This window comes from Mus caroli, chromosome 19, assembly GCF_900094665.2.
Source record: "Mus caroli chromosome 19, CAROLI_EIJ_v1.1, whole genome shotgun sequence".
Taxonomy (NCBI): domain Eukaryota; kingdom Metazoa; phylum Chordata; class Mammalia; order Rodentia; family Muridae; genus Mus; species Mus caroli.
The window spans coordinates 30,690,113-30,711,083 of NC_034588.1; the positions used below are offsets into that span (position 1 = coordinate 30,690,113).

The 20,971-nt window shown below is 40.2% G+C and overlaps 2 protein-coding genes across 3 annotated transcripts in view; one reads left to right on the forward strand and one right to left on the reverse strand.

The window, feature by feature from the left end:
- The first annotated feature begins 1,444 nt into the window (after positions 1-1,444).
- On the forward strand, positions 1,445-19,718 carry Lipm (lipase family member M). Its single transcript, XM_021152068.1, has 10 exons — positions 1,445-1,518; positions 1,604-1,817; positions 6,621-6,738; positions 8,974-9,172; positions 9,951-10,060; positions 13,180-13,316; positions 13,450-13,596; positions 14,926-14,997; positions 15,824-15,895; positions 18,279-19,718. Exons 2-10 carry the CDS (start codon positions 1,671-1,673, stop codon positions 18,543-18,545), a joined length of 1,269 nt encoding a protein of 422 aa, XP_021007727.1. The 5' UTR covers positions 1,445-1,518; positions 1,604-1,670; the 3' UTR covers positions 18,546-19,718.
- Ankrd22 (ankyrin repeat domain 22) overlaps positions 19,708-20,971 on the reverse strand; it is a 31,892-nt gene continuing 30,628 nt past the window's right edge. The window contains exon 6 of one of the 2 annotated variants that reach the window (XM_021152069.2): positions 19,708-20,712. In XM_021152069.2, the coding sequence (XP_021007728.1) occupies positions 20,635-20,712 (78 nt within the window). In that variant the 3' untranslated portion in view covers positions 19,708-20,634. The remainder of the gene's footprint in view (positions 20,713-20,971) is intronic. The other variant, XM_029472707.1, reaches the window with a different exon arrangement.

The window sequence follows — 20,971 nt, forward strand, 5'->3', positions numbered from 1 at the left end:
AAAAAAGATATTTGCTTTTTAAGATTTTTTTTTATGTTTAAAAGTGTGTGTGTGTGTGTGTGTGTGTGTGTGTGTGTGTGTGTGTGTGTGCTCATAGGGTATATACACATGGAGTACAGGTACTAAGGCCAAAAGATGCCAGATCCCCTGGAGCTGGAGTAGGTGATTATAAGCCACTGGACCTGGGTACTGATAACTTAGCTTAGGGCCTCTATAAGAGCAGTATGTGCTCTTAGCCATTGAGGCAACACCCCCCCCCCCAGTCCCAATAGTTTTATTTCTTGCCTTGCCACAACCTAACTAGGTAATGCTGACAGGATCATGTAATTCTGAAATGAAAATGAAAGCTACCCCCAGCCCTGCTCCCCTCATTTGGGTATTACAGTATTTTAAAATCCTAATCTGTCAGCAGTGGGAGGCTCAGTCTCTTCTGAGAGCTCATTTTTGCATAACATTAGAGTAAACTCAGTCTCCCTGAATTCGAAGAGGGGCTTTGTGTAGGTAGTCCTTCTTTCTGGCTTTTTCTAATTGGGTCAATTCACTCCTCCGTAACTCGTAGGAATCAATAATATCGTGAATGAGTGCTCAGCCAAGCCCAGATAAAGACACAGGCTTGCCTTTTCACACCTACCCAGCCAGCAAGGATGGGGATGGCTGAGTCATTCAGGAAGATACATTCCCAGGGACTCACCTTTCCAGCTTTGATTTGGCTTCTTCACCCACCACATTCTCCAAGTCTGCAAGTGGGTGTAGCTGCTGTTAGTGCTGAAGAATTGACGTAGCAGTAGAAAAATTATCTCGTTTTTATTATTATTAACTTGGAAGCACAGTCTTTACTTAAAATAATGAACTTCCTTCTTGCTGATTAACAGGAGGTCATAGAGCCACTCTCATTGCCTCACTGTCTGCTGAACTGGGACATTTAGTTCATTAAAACAACTAGGCTACCACTCATTACTTGGGTTACTTCTGGTAATTTAATTACTAGGTATCACAGTTAACAATTAACTATTAGCTACAAGCCAAATTTAAAATTTGGTATGTACGGATTGAGCTAGAGAAACAAGATAAACCTAGATTGCTTTCTTACAATTTTTTTTTCTAATCCAGCACTAAACATGGGGAATTTTCTTAAAACTTTTGACACTCCACATAAAAGTAATTAACACTGAATTTGATCTCCAGCCACAGAACAGTGATGATGGAAGCCATCACGTGTAACTATGGAACCGCCTGTGTATTCTGCATGTTCCACCTCTTGCTATTGAATCGAAGAAAGATGAGAACTAAGCATAAGGGGGCTGTGCTTTTTATGGCCCCTACATGGTGATGGGGAACAGGAGTTTGTGGGCTATACTAAACATGCATGAAACTCCCATTGCAACAAAGAAAGTTGGACACACCTAGCAGAGGAAGGATTGGTGTTTACAAGATGAATGAGGGAGGAGCAGGAGGAACTAGGCAGCATTGTGACATTCTAAGCAATGTTTGCAGCCTACACCGTGTTCTTTCATTCCTGTAAGTGAACCTGCTTAATCTGCTTCAGACATATATATTTTTTTTGCCACTGAAAAACCACACTAAAGATGTTTTAAACCGACAGGTCCTTCTTCTGACTCTAGATGTAGTTGTTACATCCTTAGCAACAAAGCAAATGCCGATGTTGGACCATGTCAGAAATCTTGTCAAGAGCGTGGACTGTTTCGCACAGAGTGGAGATATGGCTTCTGATTCTGGTAGCGTATTTACTCCAAAGAAATGTGAACTCGGGACATTTGCCCACGAAAGCTGCGGATCCAGAAGCATTCATGAATGTTGTAAGTTGGGGATTTCCATGTTTCGGGGAAGTGAGGGGAGGTGTTAACCTTTGCATTTGTGAAGTGACTGCATGCTGTGTTTTATATACCGAGATGCTTCATGCTAGAACATGCTAGAACAGTATGATGCCAAAAACACACTGGAGGGAAGCTAAACTGGTTGTCAGTAGATTGGGGGGACTCCCCAATCAAATCCAGTTGTTTTGGGTGAATGACTTAATCTCTTTAGGCTTCAAGAACAATTTAACTCTATTGAAGCTTCAGACAAGGAAGTAATTGAAAACTTTGGGGCCTATCTTACCCTGATGATTTTCATTTTGTCTTTTTTATTTTCTTGCTTTGCTCTCTTTGGTAAAAGCATCACTCCTGTGCTCTTGCCATGAGAGCTTATACTTCCAGTAGCTCCTGCTCTTATCCTGCTTGGGATGCTGTCAAATAGCAAGGAGAGGTCTGTTCGTGCTAGAGAAGCCGTGTGAGAAAGAAGCACTAAGGGTGACACACCTCTTCAGAAGTCTTCAGGGAGAATTTTTGTGTCTACTGTTCACGACCACCATACAGTACCATTTATTCCATAGTAGGCATCGGAATAAAATATAGTAGAGATACAATTTTCTTTTCATTGCTCCATCCTGGAGCTATGACTATCTATACTCTTCAAATCAAGGCATTGAAATTAAAGAAGCATTTAAACTGGTTAAACAAGCCCCACCACTCTGCTCGCTAGACCTACAATTTAAATTCAGACCCGCCTAAGCACATGCCTGTAATTATAGCCGCTGTGCAAGAAACCCCACCAGATGACAGGGTGGAGAATTGACTTCCAAATGAGTGACATGATTGTGTTGGACATTCGGCAGTCTCACCTAATATCTCCATCAGAAGAGAACACATGTTTTGGCAACTGAAGACCTTTTTTTTTTTTTTTAAGATTTATTTATTACATGTAAGTACACTGTAGCTGTCTTCAGACACTCCAGAAGAGGGAGTCAGATTTCATTACAGGTGGTTGCGAGCCACCATGTGGTTGCTAGGATTTGAACTTAGGACCTTTGGAAAAGCAGTCGGGTGCTCTTACCCACTGAGCCATCTTACCAGCCCCAACCCTTTTTATTTTAGCTTTTTCCTCCAGGATTTTATTTTTGCATGGTTTCTAAAACAACAGCTTGTGAAAAATGATTTTTTTTCTGAATCTTCATAGTACTATAAGACTTCCTCTACCATTCTGATGGCTCGCATGGCCTCTAAGACTTACAGACTGTGGAAATGTCCTGAGTCTACAGAATGCAAATATCTACAGTTTATGGAGGTTTCTTTGACCTGTTCAATGTTTAGTTGATGCTTGTCTTCCCGGTACACTATTGCAGATCCTCGGGAGTCCTGAATGTTCCACACAAATTTCTCAAGTTTTAGGGTACATGAAGTTCCTTTGGCCAAGATTGCTTTCCTAGACCAGCCACAGCACCTGTCCAGCACCTCCAGGCTGTCGGAATTTCTGGAAGGAGCTGGACTCCAGCACTGCAGGTGCCTGAAGTCACTCTATTCACCATGACCACAGAGAAATCTCAGAAAATCAAAAGCTGGTAACCCAGCACAAAAGACAAACTCTCAATTTCTGACTACAAGGCTAAGAGCAAAGGCGAGAAAAACATGAAAACAGGAGAAACTAATCCAGAGCGTAGGAAAATATTTTGTAGCCCAAAGTCAGAAGAATAAATAGGAGGTAGGAAGAAGGTGACTGACAAAGAGGTCAGCGTGTTGAGGAAGTGGGACAGCTGAGAGCATACCATGTTCAAGATAAAAATAGGTTATAGTTCAGTTGACCTTTAAAAGTTCATACTTTTATTACAAGAGCAGTATATAGCCCTTGTAGGAAACCTAAGAACTTCAGATGTCAATAATGTTTATTAATACATTAATACACTGAGCTAACCACCAACAGCTTTTTCATGTCCTGCCATTTTCTTCTGAAACTTTCTGTTTTATAAGAGAAGACTAAGGAGCACCATACACAATTTCCTATTTTCTAATACTTTTTACTACTAAAACGATGTATCATAAAGAATGTCCCAACATTTTAAACAGCTTCCAAGAACATTATTCAACTTTCTGTATCACATTCTACTTTTTGGTGTGCATATTTATCCCAGGTTAGACCATCTAGAGAGCAGATATACTTTAAAGCATAATTCATATGCAAGATGTATATTAAGAATCCTTGTGGCTAGGTATGGAGGCATATACCAAATAGTCACCATATGTCACATATGTCATATACATACCAATGTTTCTAAAAATGATCAATAACAAAGGGTAGACTTTTATTTCAAAGCAGGGTCCTTTGGCCATCCTAGAACTACTTCTGTAAGATCAGGCTGGCCTCAAACTCATAGAGATTACCTGCCTCTGCCTCTGAAGAGCTGAAATTAAAGGTGTGTGCCATCACTGTTGGGCTAACCTTTCTTAAAGTATTGTTTTAATATACATAACTGATTTTTTCCTCCAGATTAAAAAAATTAAATAGATAATTAGGTTGAAAGGTAAATATTAAATATGGTTAGAATTTTTAATTTACACTTACGGTAGCAAAACGTTCCAAGCTCAAGTCCAGTTTGGATGTTACAATGAGGCTCTAACTCAAGAAAAGTATGTGTGTGTGTGTGTGTGTGTGTGTGTGTGGTGTGTATTAACATATACATATACATATACACATATACGTATGTATACAGCGATATATTTGATTATGCAGCTGAGCATGGTGACACATGCTTTTAATCCCAGCATTCAATATGCAGAAGCAGACAAATCTCTGTGAATTCAAGACTAGCCTAGTCTATATAGCAAGTTCTGATCCAGGTCTACATAGGAAAAGAGACCTTGTCTCAAACCACAAGAAAAATAAATGGTTATAAAAACATCTTACTCATTAGACTATGTTAGATCTGTATTTTTATGTAGACAAATTTGTGCCTTAATATTATCCTGTGTGAGCTCTCTTGTCAAATATTTTTTAAAAATGAGCACCTGTTGACAATGTTCACCAACATACAATCATTTCCTGAGATACCCATGCCCCTAACCTCTACCTCCTGTGTTCTCTCGGGTAGTTCCTGTTTAGTCTTAGACTCAAATTTGCCACCTCCATAAGATTTTTCCTAACTAATCTCATTCATGGGTCTCTCCCTGCTCAGAGCTCCTCCCCTCCTTCCTTCCCTCACACCCTTAAACCATTACTTACACATAACCCCTTGATGATGAATTGCATAAATCTTCTCAGAAGCCCTTTAACATTTCATGTATATATCTTAGCTATTCAAACTGTCCCTAGCAGTGATTCTTGAAATGATAGTCTCTCTAGAACAACCAGCTTCAACTATATCTGGAAGCTTATTAGAAACATCAGAGTTTTGGATCCACCCCAGATCTGCCAAAACTTTGAGAATGGAATCCAGCAATCTGTGTCTTGATAAATCCTCTAAGTATGTTTGATGCATGATCAAAACGACCTAAATTAACTATGTAATGGTGCTAGGTACATGCATGTGCATGCATGTATACACACACACACACACACACACACACACAATTCCATAATATTTTGTTAACTGAATTTTAATTGTGTACTTATTGAGTTTTAATTGTATATGACGCCTACTGAGTACCCTCTGTTGGTGTTAAACACTGTAATTAATGTTCTATGTGCAGTCCTTGCCTTATCCTACCTAGAGTGATCTAGCAGAAGAATAGAAGAAAGAACAGGAGCGAAGGTTTCGATATTGTAGTGAAAATGTGTGTGTTGGATTAGAGCTCTGAGTGAAACCTTGGCCTTTCTTCTTAGTCACTATGCTTGTTGCTCTGTGTTTAGTGTTGGGCCTTCAGTGCGTGATTTCTCTCGTAGCCATTTCTCAGCAGTCCCTGATTGAGATAGTCCATTTCTCTGATGGCAAGCACTGTGAGACAGCTTAGGAGGAAAAGTTTGCACATGCACTAGTGTCTGAAGTAGAAATGTTTAGCCAGTGATCCAGTGTAGGCAGGAAGGAGTCTGAGACCCTTGAAATTGCATAAAAAATGTTTATGCATAGCATTTTTATAGTTATCCTCAAATCCACAGAGGGTTTTTTTCTTTTCAGCCTAATAGCTAATAGCTTATTGTTCTTTAGGCTTTGAATTTAAAACTAAAGAATCTACAAGACTGTGAGGCTGAAGAAGTCCCAAGTCACCCCAGAATAGGCACTACAGTACAACAGCCTGGCTTCTTGACCTGAATCCAAGAATTTATACATCCGTTGGTCCTGGATATCTCTGAGGCACATCTTGGCTTTGGAGTCTATGTTCTGGCTCAGTGTTTTTCAAGGGTCAGAATTCTGTGAAGACCTGAAACACACATTGCTGAGATCTACCTTCAGAGCTCCTAATCCAGTGACTTATTGCCATGCTCTGCCTTCCTAGAAAGTGCCTAGGTAAGGCTGACAGAATTGCCTCCCAACTTCTGAAAACCAGGATCCAGTTCAGTCTCTGTAAGAATAATATAAAAAAGTGAGAGAAATTGGGTATAATTTAGTGGCAGCGCCTTTGTCTAACTTGTGAGGCCCCAGGTTTGTTCACCAATATTGCAAAATATAAAAACTAATCACACTTAAATCCAAGGAGAATTAGCTGGTTTGACCTAAGTGGTATCAGTTAGGGAAAGATCAGTACTTCTTGCAATACCAAAGAAGCTACTCTTACCCTTGAGTTGTTGGGATTATGGCCATGTAGACCTGAAGTCTAAACAAATATTGAGGCTTTTGTTTGTTTTTTCCATAGAGCGAAATCATCAAACACAAGGGTTATCCCAGTGAGGAGTATGAAGTTGCAACGGAAGATGGGTACATCCTTTCTGTGAACAGAATCCCTCGGGGACAGACACGGTTAAAGAAGGAAGGTATGGTTTACTCAGTGTCACTCCAACGTGATAGTCTTCTTGCAGCCCAGACTTTCTTGATATTTAGAATTAAGTTTTGGTTCTTAGGACAGACTAAGAGCCTTTGGTTAGGGGGAATGATAGAGTCGGTTCCCAAATAATCCCTATCCGCATTGCCAGATCATATTTCATCCATACTCATAGTAAGCAACTATCTCAGAGGTATGTTTCAAAAATACCTTTGATCTGCTGAAGGATCACAGGGCAAGGACACATAACAAGCATTTTTGGGGACCTGGGTTCAATCACTATCACTACAAACAAAACAAAACATCCATTTTCATGCATTCTGGCACTTCATCCCCTGGCATTACCAAACCCCTCTTACATAAATATTCTAGAGCATTCCTGATGATCCCTTGAAAATTCCCCATGGGAGCTTTCGTTTATCATGAGCTCCTATGAACTACCTTTTCGTCAACACTGTACAATGTGTGCCCAATCCAAAGAGCACCCTAAATATTTATGATGTTGCCTCATTTTTCCACTAAAGACTAAGAACCAGGCTCTAGGTGCACAAATGTAAAATTTCAGTGTGTTTATGTGGCATTTGCTTAATTTCACTTTTATATGAGGTTCTGGGCTACCACTGTTTTGTAAACATGCATCCTTGTCAACAAAGCTTGCACATACCTGTTTCCACTGTGCTCTCTGCTTTACATATTTGGCTCTGCATGTATAACAGCAACTATGTTGTCTGTCATGGGTGCCAAAATGTAACTCCTCGTGTCCTTTCTGAATGCCAGCTATAATGTCAAGTGCTTCATACCCTCAGTTTCACGTAATTTTCTTCTTCACTCTGCCATACACAGCTGCGTGACTAGACCAGAAAGTCCACACTAATACCTGTTAACATGGCATTCAAATCAAGATATTTATCAGAATGTAGTCCTTGTTCTTATCTACCACTGGAAAAATGTTACTGGTCTGTGGTATAAAAGTGTCAGAATTCTATTCATCCCAATAGGCACACCTGTAGCCCTTTCAAAATGAATGTGTTTAACTCAGGCTGTGTAGCTGGACCTGCGGTGTGTCTGCTCCATTTCCATGCCAGGGCCTTTTAACTTACACTTTCTTCTTTGAAGTTTTCCCAGACCTTTCTTCTTTCCTGACCACCCTAGGCAGAAGGCAGCCTCGTATTGTCTATTAACACCTGGGGTCACATCTCCTATTTTCCCTTACTATACCTAAAAACATATTTTCATGATGGCTTATTGTCTTTTTCTCCTCCACCAGAGTGAAACCTCAATGAGAGCGAGGGCTTCTCCCTCTTCATTCATGTGTCTGCAACAGCAAACACTTTGTGGGGAATAGTCATGGGGCTAATAGATGTATCTGTGAGATGAAGGAATGAAGTATGCACATCAATGAGTGCCCTGGGAACAGAGGCTTTTCATTAAGTTCCACAAATCCTACAGGCTTGGGCAAGGTGTCCTTCTTCCTGTCAAGTGACTGTGCTGATTACTGGGTATAGAGGACACCAGGGCCAAAAGTTTGTACTCACAGGCTGCTGACTGGTCACATGGCGTGAGTGTTGACGTTTTAAAAGGCCTTTGAGTCCAGTTGGTGTGCAATACAGCCCCCATGTGATGATATTCTTACAGCTCTGCTTACTACCTAGTGGGCTGTAATGTATTGCCATTACTTATTTATTTAATTTTTATGACCTCTTGCTGTGTAGCCAAGGCTGTTCTCAAACTCATGATCCTCTGAACTAGCCTCCTCAGTTCTGGTGTTATAAGTATGTGCCACACCCAGCTTATAACATTTTCCCTCAAGTGTGGGTCTTTGCCATTAGACTATTTTTTATATATGTACATATGTATGTGTGTGTTCTTCATTATGGTACCTTCTTCTGAAACAGTTCTAATATTTTCTGAAGACATAATACTAGCAGTTTAATACTAAAAGTTCCTCAAAAACAATAATGGGAACTGAATTCTAGTGCTTTTTTTTTCTTTAACAGGCAGTGTGCAACTGTTCCTTGTGTTATTTGTTCACAACAAAAATCTTATTTTCTGACGGTGAGGAAATTAAAAGAGTAAAACATTAAATAATTGACTAAGAAAATCAAACTAGCAAGCAATAAAAAGAAAGGTTTGCATGTAGATTTCTCTGGTATGCAAGTCCTTATATTTAGAGAAAGCAAGAAGAGCAGAGAACACTCAACCAGTTGGAATTTTCTCTTGTTTGCAGGATCCAGGCCAGTGGTGTTACTGCAACATGGTCTTCTGGGGGATGCTAGCAACTGGATTTCCAACCTGCCCAACAACAGCCTGGGTTTTATCCTGGCAGATGCAGGTTTTGATGTGTGGATGGGAAACAGCAGAGGAAACACCTGGTCTCGGAAGCACAAGACCCTCTCCATAGATCAAGATGAGTTCTGGGCTTTCAGGTACAAGAACACTTTGAGGGTGGAGGTAGATACAGATATGCCTTGAAGCACTGGGTAAAGAATTGTGACTTGTGGGATTTGGATTGCTTGTGTAGTTCCCAACTCAATAACCCCCAAGTTTCCTTATTATCCTGTGCTGCTATGGGTGAGTGTAGGGAAGACTGGGTCTCCCAAGGTCTAGCTAGTGGGTTGAAAACAGTGTCTGGTGTCAGGTGATTGAGAAAGGAGTGGGAAAGGTATCCAGTCATTTCCGTGTGAGTGAGTATCTAGGATTAACTCCCTTGTATAGGACAACAGGACTGACACCCCCAAGACATGAGACCAAGTGTCATTAAATAGGGATTTAACAATCACTGTGTGGCGTCACCTTAAATCATATTTCCCATAGCTTTACTCAAGTTCCTAATGTCCTTACTAACCACTGATGGTCAACTTGTTCTCTATGCATTTGGTCAGATATGAATTTTGTTACCATTCATCCTGCAAAGAAATCTGCATACCCCTGAGCTGTTTTAGTTGAAGAGTAGGACATGCTTCACATTAGCAGTTGGCTTGTGTGTTTAAAACTTCTCAATAACCATTACTATATTACAGCATCCAGAGAGAATAGACATTTCTCAGGTTTGAAACAAATCCGTCTCAAGGATTTTGAGGAACACGGTGACAAGCTAACAACACTGACACTGGTCGGGAGGACTTGTTAGCAGATCCTGGGGGATTCTGACTGTGTTCTGTTTGTATTATCATTGTCGAATAACTTTGTCTTTTCCCTTTGTAGTTATGATGAGATGGCTAGGTTTGACCTTCCAGCTGTGATAAACTTTATCTTACAGAAAACGGGCCAGAAAAAGGTCTATTATGTCGGCTACTCACAGGGCACCACCATGGGTAGGTTCACAGGAAAGAAGGTTGGTATACACAGAAGTATGAGCCTGTGAGCCTATGACCCAAGCTGTGGCTTGGCACAGTAATTACTCCTCTCACCGGGCCTTCTCCCCTTTAGTGGCTCTAAAAGCTTCCGGGAACAGAGACTGAGGGAAGCCTTGGATGTGGCAGAAAAAAGCATGGATTCAACCATCATCTCTGCTATTCTTTAGATGATACCCTAAAGCAATCCCTTTATCACATTGGTTTCAGTTTCTTCACCTGCAAAATGTAGATAATAATTCTCTCTTATGGCTATTCTAATTGATTGAACTACATAATACAATCATACATGTTAGCTCTGTAAAGGCAGGTGTTTTGTCTAAAGCACAGTTGTAATAGAAGTTTCTAGTCTATGGCATCCCCGCCCCCCAATGAATGTGTTCAGCAAATGAAACCTTGGGTTCACAGTTGGCCTCACGATGAGCAGCAAGAAAGACAGAGAGTATTATTACTGAATGACAAGCAGAAATGGTGGTGCAAAGGCAAGTTTTTCTCTTTACCAGTGTCTGGGATCAGGTGCTTACATCCTGCTTTGAGGGAATCTTTGAGAGACTTCAATGACAGCCCCTCAAGATAACATCACTTATATGAAAGATGGAAATGGGGCTATTCCGACCTCATATCAGACCTAAACCAACAGGAAAGCATTTGCTAGGTTGCATTAAGAGAAAGAAAAATTTGTGTAACAGAATGAGGATTTCTGAGACTAATCAGGGCTCTTTATCTGTGTTTTGAAGCTAAGCCCTGAGTTGAGAGCAGACCAGTTTTCTTAGGAAATATCTGCACTTTTTAGTAAGGGTAACTTGTCTAGCTACTACAACAAGGTTTATACTCATTAGAGAGACGAAGTTAAGCAGATTCAGTATTGTCTTCGTATTATTTTTTTTTTGCTTTCATAATAACTGCCTTTTATGCAGACTTACTAACTACATCATTTTGCTTTATGACTGAAGAAGGATATTTGGAATAAATCTTTATCTCCATTTTACAGATGAATAAAGTGTGACATAATGACTTAAGAAGCCAGTAACTGCACTTGCACATGTCTAATAACCAGTGTAGCATGAGGGAAACTCATTGCATAGAAATTCTCCAAATACATTCCTCAGTTCCTAAGAGTCTTACTTCCATCTCCACAACCACTGGGGATGAAGAAGCCAAATCTTTCCAAGAACAACAGACATGGATGCTTTTGACCCTGCTACCATACTGAAGCATTATGACTTCAGGCCAAAACCTTCCATAGGCACTGGGTTAACTCATAGGGTGCTTGCCATTGCCTTAACTCAATAGTACACCACAGTGCCAGCAGACCATGCACTCGCTCTGATCACAGAGACTCACTCCCCAGGTGGTTTGCTTCTGCAAAAGCTCTCTTTGGTCATTAAACAGTGTCACCAAACTTACCTTTTACTAGCTTTTGTTTCCCATGGCCATTTACCTCTGTTTAAAATCCCTCCGGTTTAGGCTCTGTCTCAGTCTATTAAAGAAATAAAGGACTTAATATATTTACTTCGAGAAATTCAAAGGAGGAGGTAGAACGATGAGAAAATCTATTGTATGTGCAAGTGCAACTTTTTATAGGAAAGTTCATGTGTATCAAATCGCCAGCGTTTCCCCTCAAATTTACTCAACCCCAGGGGACACGTCATACAGAGTTGCAAAGACTAAACTAGATACAGCCAAGCTCTAGACCGCAACTTTTCTCAAGCAGATAGCATAATTTGTACAAAAAAAAAAAAAATAACCTGATTCTAAAGAACAGTAAGCACAGCAAAGTGACTATTTTTGTTTGTCTATCTTTCTCCCTTGCTTTGTATCACTCACAACACAGTCGGTATCTGTGGTTCACTAGGGCTTCTTGGGTTTTACTCATGAAACCAGATAATTTCCTATTAAAAAAAAATTCCAACAATCTCTGAGGATCATTGCTTACATTGTGTGACATCCAGTAAAAATAATGTTGTACTGGGAATCAAAAATTCTAATGGCTGCCAGAACTGAGAGCCCAAATTCCATGCACTCCCTTTTAAGTGATCCTCTAATGAAGGAGAGAAGTCTGGGTCTCACACTTCCTTATCTGAATTTTGGATAACAGCAGTGGGCTGCAGTGTTGCTGGCTCTCATCAAACCACAGATAGAGGAGCTACCGTGTTTCATATCTCTGCAGTCCAGAGGGTTTTTTTAAATGGTTTTCCTATACTCAATTGGTTCAGCTGAACATCAAGGTAAAGCTGCTGATAGCAGGGCTTGATGCTGTTTTCAGAGGAATGTATGAGTAAGAAATCAAAGATTAGTCTACTGGTAAACCATGGAGCTATTAAAACAAAAACCTTGAACTTGCTTCGCATGAAGAGCAGTCTTCCTGAAAAGGTTACTTATGGTTCTCCAAAATGTGAGTAGAGTTCTAATCTGGTCAGAATTAATCTGGTGAGGACAGGCATGCGGATTCCCATCGTTTCATACTCACAGTATGGCTGAGAGAGCAAGAGATAACAAGTCTCTTGTGTGTTTGCCTTTGCATACAGCTAGCAAACCCAGTCAGATGCAGAGAACTGTATAGAGGGATTTTGTCTTTTCTTATACCCATTCACCTTCTGAGAATAGAACAAAAGTCATGAGTTAAGGTTTTTTCATCCTTAAACTAGAGATATCATCCTAAACAGAGGATGTGCAAATATGCCTGATTTCAAATGTAAGATCTGTCCTGGCTTCATGGGACAGCTTTTCTCTTCCATAGTTTCAGCAGATATCTTCTTCACTAAACAAGAGTATATTGGGAAAAAATGTTCTCTCTAATCCAGGTGTAAGAGCTGAGCAATTTAACTCAATTTGAACTTCCTACTTGAAAACAAGTGTAAGAGGCAACATATGAAACACACACATTTTTGCATTGAGTCCCCCACAACACACACACACACACACACACATACTATATCCCTGAAGCCTACAACTGCATTTGAGGAAGGTCAAGACATAATCACACATAATTATTAAGGAATTTTGACAGAAGTAAAACATGCATTTTATAAGTTCTGAACTATTTAGTACCCATGGTGATAAATTTTTCTCTCTTACAGGCTTTATTGCATTTTCCACAATGCCAGAGCTAGCTCATAAAATCAAAATGTATTTTGCCTTAGCTCCTATAGCCACTGTTAAATATGCAAGAAGTCCTGGTACCAAATTTCTACTGCTGCCAGATATGATGATCAAGGTATGTGATACCCAGGTGCCTCTATTTGCAGAAAAGTCTTCCAGACCAGTTTCCTATAATAATGCTTTAAATGGAAACCATTTTCTCCCTGAGTATCTTGTCATGGACATTATTTTACCTCTTCTCTTTACAGGTATTATTTGGCAGACAAGAGTTTTTATACCAGACTAGATTTTTCAGACAGCTTTTTATTTACCTCTGTGGCCAGATGATTCTCGACCAAATCTGCAGCAACATCATCTTACTCCTGGGAGGTTTTAACACAAACAATATGAACATGGTGAGTGGGCACATCATCTCCTAAGCAAAGCTGGGAGCTTTGCATCTCCATACTTGAAAATGAGCTGACACCAGCCAATGGTCAGAGAAAACGGTGTGCAACCTGTAATTGGCAATTTCCAAATTGTAAGAAAATGTTGGGCAAGCTGCAGGAGGAGATAATGCAAGGATAATGTGAAAGCATTGCCAGACCCTTACTTGACAGATTATAGGTGCAGTTGGAAACCTACAGGGAAAAAATAACCAGAAAAATGAACGTCAATCAACCATCACCCATCTCTGTCCTCCACGAGGGGACTTTTGATTTGTACTTGATGTTCCTTGATGGAAATGGGTATGTTAGCTTGTTTGGGGTATCGCTACTGATAGGATCCCTGGGTGAGTTCCCTAGTATGTATGGGCTGAAGATTAGTGTACAAAATGATGTGGCTGGAGATAATTCCTAGAGAAGGAACGAAATTGGATTTGGTGGCTAAAAGGTGGGACTGGGAAACAAACTTCAAAACAAGCTGAATTTGATCCTCTGCCTGGTGGTTCTCAACCTGTGGGTCGTGACCCAACAGGGGGTAACATGTATTCAGCATATCAGATATTGGGGTCACCACAGCATGTGAGGAACTGCATGAAAGGGTCACAGCATGAGGAAGGTTGAGAATCGCTGCTCTAGAATTTGTGAAGGTAGACTAACCCAGCAGAAATATTAATGAGGGAGACTTTGGCCAGGGCATGGATTTTCAGACAGGGGTCCAATGAGGGCTGACAATGGAGGGCTGCCTGCCTGGACCATTCTCACTGACCAGAGAAATGTCTTTCATTCCCAAGAATTTTTCTTTTTAAAGGAAAAAAATTAATTTATAGCCACCATTTAACAGACATCTGTACTGTACCAGGATAAACTGCTCCTGACAACAAACCCATTAAACAAGTATTATTAATATCTCCACCGCACATGTTAGCATACTGAATTTAAGGGTTAATTAACTTGCCCAGATTCACCCTAAGATTAAATAATAGAGCTAGGACCAGGACTGGAGTATTTGTTCTAAATATCTCTGGTAAAGTTACTTATTTATTATTACTTTATCTTTTTTTTTTTTTTGCAGTGTTAGGGTTGAAACTAGCAATTTCTTTTTAATGAGAACCTATTCTCAGATGAGCAATGTTGTTTCAGAGGAAGGCAGTGGTAGTTGATTGGCATGCCCATACCCTTTACCATGTAAGATTATGGCTGCTGATTTAATGATGTTCCCATTTTTTAATCTGGCAACATAGAAGTCTGGTTTTGACAAGTCTGGTGTCTGGTCTCATAAGTCATTATGCTTTGTTACAGAGCAGAGCAAATGTGTATGTCGCCCATACACCTGCTGGAACGTCTGTGCAGAACATTCTCCACTGGAGCCAGGTCAGAATGCCCAGCTTGCAGCCCCAGATAAGGATCCTTGCACATTTTGACTGTAACAGCCATGAAGCCTGATGGTTTCTGTTTATCCTGGGTTAAAATCTGGCCACTGATATTTGGATATGAGCTTAGTTGAACTATCCAGAGTGAGGAGGCAAGACACAAAGGGCCTTAAGTCTGTCTTTGTTGCATCTTGAAAGTAGGATGATTCAGAAGATGGTTCTCTGTCTGGAGTCACTGATGAAGAAAAGAAATTATGCTTCAAATTATCCTTTATCACTTGTTGAGCATTATGATCAAACCAGAATGAAAATGCAAAGCTGGCCCAAAGTACAGAAAGGAATTTTCACAGGAGTTCTTGGTGCAAGCTTTGCAGTCTCAGTAGAGAGGTGTGTGTGTGTGTGTGTGTGTGTGTGTGTGTGTGTGTGCGTGCGTGCGTGCGTGTGTGTGTATGTGTGTGTGTGTAAAAGAGGGGGTAGGGTCACGGAGAGAGACAGAGGGATCCAATAGAACAGTTCTTGGCACTGTCTCAGGAATTGTACCAAACACCCACCCACAATGATACACCAGAGATGCACTTCCTGCAATAAATGGGCATGGTAGAGCTCTACTGTGCTCCTTTTTTTTTTTTTTTTTTTTTTTTTTTTTTTTTTTTTTTTTTTTGCCAAAAGAACCAGATTCATGCTTTGCAGATCTCTAAAGGGACTCCCAGTGTGGAGTGGAAGAATAGCCCAGTGTGATTTGCTCTCTGCTGCTTTCACAACTGAAGATGAGTTGAGCATTTAGATACCCCATGTCTCTCTTTCAGTATCTTGTTTTCTTTTTCTAGGCCGTGAATTCTGGGGAACTTCGTGCCTTTGACTGGGGAAGTGAGACCAAAAATCAAGAGAAATGTAATCAGGTAAAAGTGTCAACTTACTTTCCCACCCACTAAAAACACACCAAACCTTTGGAAATGGGTGGCAACTTATTCCAGAGATAGGAATAAATTACAGAAATCCAAGCAGGAAAGATGATACTTCAACTTTAACTGCGTCTAAAAATGGGAAAGTATACAGCTTAGCAGGCAGACCCTTCATTTCAGCAGGGCATGGGAGGCCTGTTTTACTGCGCTTGTCCCAGGAGCAAGACACCAGGGATTCTTGCAAGCAAAGAACAAAACAAGCATACACATAGAAATGCTGTGGTGCTATGACACAGGAAAAAGAGCCAGAAGCGGTCAATGGGGATTACTGCTTGCCATGACTGTGCACCTCAAGCCTGTGGGATTGTAGATTGGCTGCCATGATTCAGGATGTACTGTCTCTAAAATATGAATCGTTATATCATATAACCCTTAAAATGCCTTTGAGGCTGGGGAGATGTCCCATGGGTAAGAGCACTTGCTGTGCAAACATGAGGACCTGAGTTCCTCCAGCACTTATGTAACAAGCCAGGCATGACCAAGCATGTCTATGAAGTCAGTGCTGGGGATTGGGTGTGGGAGAGAGAAAGATTGCTGGGGCTTAGTGACCAGCCAGTTTAGCCAGAAAAACCATGGACTCTAGATTCTATGAGAACCCTGTCTCAAGGGAACAGGGCAAACAATGAGAGATAAGTTGTTCCATTTTCTCCTTTGACCTCCTTTGACCTCCATCCATCCACAGACTGCCTCATAGTATATGTACCTGTACACACATATGCACACATAAACCACACCCTACACACACACACACAGAGAGAGAGAGAGAGAGAGAGAGAGAGAGAGAGAGAGAGAGGAGTTCTCTCTCTGGTCATACTCTTAACGAATATAATTTTCAAGCTAATATCCAAAACGAACCCATGCAAACATTATTACATCATCGGGAGTGTGAAATAGAAATGTGGAGAAACAAAACTGAAAAACTGAGTGTGTACGCTCTTTTGAGAAAAAAACTCTCACTGAAGATTTTCAGTTGCCATGAAAGTAGATATAGAGATTACTCATAAAATGCAAAGTAGAGGGGGGCAGAATATATACCTCCACCTAATCTTTCTTTGAGGTCTCACATTATACTTAACCGTCAGTGCAGGAATCCACCTCGATACAACGTGTTGGAACTGTGTGGCTCCCTTACATCTCAAACTCAGTCACCTTTTCTAACTGACTCCTTTGAGATCACCCTTGACTGTCTTCAAAACCATGCCTTTAGAGAAAACATTTTTTATCTTAAAGGGATTTTGTGGACTAAGTTCTCGAGAAAATGACAGATGCAGACTAGGTGTGAGAAAATGGTAACGAAGAGAAGAGCAAACAAATGTGTGGGAAGATGCCATTCAATAGTGTCAGCTGGAGCTGGGTGGAGTTTAGCTCAGGCTTTTCACCCAGACTATGAGAAAGGGCAAGTGTTACTCACACCACAGAGTGTTCTGGCTCTGCATCTAAATTAGGCAAACACTTTAGTGCTTAGGGAGCCAGGAAGTCAGAGAAGCTATCTGGGTTTGAATCTGTGACTTGTGGTTGATTTTTTTGCTAAGAAACTGGCCTCCCTGGGTCTATGGAAATTTCTGAGTGTTGAATAATATCAAAGACTCAGACTGCCAGGAAAATCTAGCAGCATTGCCTGGACAAGCAAAGTCCCCTGGATAAAGAAGACTTCTTTGGATGATGTGGGGGCTGCTAAGTCTGGCTTTGGGACAAGTATCTAACTTTATCTCCCTTAGTTTAGAGTAGCTCAGTGCCTGAGGCTGACTTGTGGTTCCTCCCAGTTTGGGAAGTGCAGTGAAGCTCAACCTGCATTGTGTATGTGGGGGATACACAGGCTTTCGTAATAGCTTCCCTGTCTTTTCTGTGGAGTGTCCCATAAACTGTAACTAGCAAGAACATTATTTTAAAAGGATATTTATTTATAAAATGGTTAATAAGAAAAATTATAAGTTAATTCAATGTCTAAAATACAAGGTAGGGACTCAGTAGAGCATAAAGAACATATGTTCAGCATGCATAAGTTAAATCCCTATCAACACATACAAGCACATATACAAACACACACATGCACACACACATACACCCTAATTTATATGCCTTCTTGAACAACATAGTAAAGATTTAGAGATATTATCTCTATTTCCCAGTAAAGAAACTAAAGTTGAACCCTGTTAAGTTTTCCTTAAATCATGACCTGGACAATAAACTCTTAACAGAGTTCTACATGACTAAAGCCTACAAACCTTTCAATGCATGTACATTATGTTTACTTGAAAGAGAAGTTGGAAATTTGTATATAAAAATATTATGTGAAGTTCAAACTATTCTTTTTACCTAGCCAACTCCTATAAGGTACAAAGTTCGAGATATGATGGTCCCAACAGCAATGTGGACTGGAGGTCAAGACTGGCTTTCAAATCCAGATGATGTGAAAACATTACTTTCTGAAGTAACCAACCTCATCTACCACAAGAACATTCCTGAGTGGGCTCATGTGGATTTCATCTGGGGGCTGGATGCCCCTCAGCGTGTGTACAATGAAATCATACATCTGATGAAGCAGGAGCCCAACCTTCCCCAGGGAACCTGCAGGGTCAAATTGTGAAGCTCCTGCAAGTCTTAGAACAACCCCATGCACAATGGGCAGGGCCATGGGAGGATGGATGTTCAAAGAAATGTACAGACTTGGAAACCTGCTATATCAGTTAGTCAGAAGGACAGAGGAGATACCCAGATGCCAGAAGACCTCCTGGTCCAAATTAAAGCTTCATATTTCTTCATTTGACACGAAAGCTGATATTTACACTTTTTCCAGTTGGTTAAACTCAGTTGGTGAACACAGGTTTTCTGTGCTTTCTATCTTTGTCATGGTGCAATGTAGTTTTTACTTACCCACAAGATGTATCTAGACAGTCATCATTACATCAATCAACCTTTCCAACATAATTTTTGTTTTTGAAAGTCAAATTTTTAGATCATTAAAAGCAATAATTGGTGCAGAGATCAAAATTGAAATCTTTGGATTGTTGACTTGGATAAAATGAAGTGGACCTTGCCATCATATTGCCATAAAGACAAGATACTTCTTTAAGAAGCAAGGCTATTTGGACATCAACTGAAAAATGAAATCATTGTGGGTAGGTAGAGTCTAACTAAACAATCTTAAAACAGAATCTAGTTTTAGAGTTGGATCTCAAAGATTATTTTGTAGGATATTTATCAGTTTTTCAATAAATTAATTATGTAGCTCACATGTCATGTCTGTGTATCAGTACTAAGATTTTCATCTGCTATTAGACCAGCTGCTCCAAATGAATAAAATGAAATAAATTGTTGTGTATTTTATCCTTTAATCAATGCCGAATCACTCTGAGATAATCTCCCAACTCTTGCATAGATCTAGATTTATGCCCTTGGAAAACTCTTTAATTTTCACACAATTTCAAATATGACGGTTGTAAATTATGAATATTATTTGGCATTCTACTCTGAAGACAAATAAAAGCTCTCCTGTGCCTGTTGGAGTTCCAGTTGAGAATATACAGTTGTTTGTTAAACATACATTAGACTGTGAAGTTCTTTTTCCCGCCCCGAGTTGCCTGGTAAGCTAGTCCAATGTTACCAAATCTTAGGTAAATTACTTAGTAATATTTAGGGACTTCAGGACCCCATGTGTACCCTTAGGGTCTATATATAGCTTAGTATACATGTCCAGATTTGATTTTTGTTCAACCTCTTGTAAAAAATGACTATTATAATAAATGTATCAGTAAATTAATACATCAGTTGTTTTTATTTATCCTACCTTGTTCTCCAATAATGTCACAGACAGACCAAGATTAGATTACCAGAGGATAATGCCTAGCTATTGTACGTTAAGTTGAAAATAAATCACAAGAGAAGTCTTTATTTTTGGTGTTGGGGGTGACCCCGGGGATTTATGTATAGCAAGCATGTGTTCTACCCATGAACTACAGTTCCAGTCTTATAAGGATTTAGAACAGACATTTTTAATGTTTATATAACTTACAAACTAACAAGACACTTAGTTATAAACTGCTGGTAAAACACATGCTGGTACACATATCTAGCCCCTCCCCTCCCCACCCCACCCCCAGGGCAACAATGACAAAAAACAGTTCTGCAGTGGGGCATGTGCCAGTTTCTATGGTTTCAGCAAACTCACCACTGACAACCGATACTCACTACTGACAACCGACATATGTTTTTATTGAAGATTTTCCATCAAAGGAATATTTACTCTGGGATCTCTAACTCCCCACACATGCAAGCCATGTTGTACGAGTGCACACACTTTGATTTTTGGGCTTAGTATGTAAAGGGGCCTGACATGAACCATTTATCTCCCAAGACAGGTTGTAGGGCCAAGTCTTCAGAGGGATGACATCACTAGAACGAGAGAATGTGACCTCAGGTAACTGACTTGTTTTTAGAAGACACTGGATTGTACATTCTTTAAAAATCAGTTTTGACAACTGAGATTCCAACGCGAGCAATGGGTCCTTTGGAGAGATGAAGGCCTTGGTGACCTCCACTGTAAAAACCATCCTAAGTCCAGTGTTTGTCACAAAGTGGACACATCCAGCTTGAGTGCCCATAGGGCAATACTCCATGATTTGGACAACATCCAGTCCTTCAGCTGTGTCTTTGTCACCACATGAGAAGTCACAGGTCTATGAGGCTCTCTTTAGCATTAGTGCAATCTGGGAAAATTTTAGTCTCTGTGCGATATCCAGTGAACTCTCACCATGCTGCAGAGAAAAGGAAATCATTTACTTCAAGGAAAGGCGAGTGTCAGTGAGGAGTAGGCAACACTTTAGACAGACTGCTGACTCTCAGATGTCATGGAGGCTTTAAAAAGCCTTTGTCCTAAATAAAATTAAATTATATACATATATATATATATATATATATATATATATATATATATATATATATATATAAACAATGCTTAAAAAAAGACTGGAAAGCGATCATGAGGCCTACTTGGGCAAGTGAGTGAGAGAGACC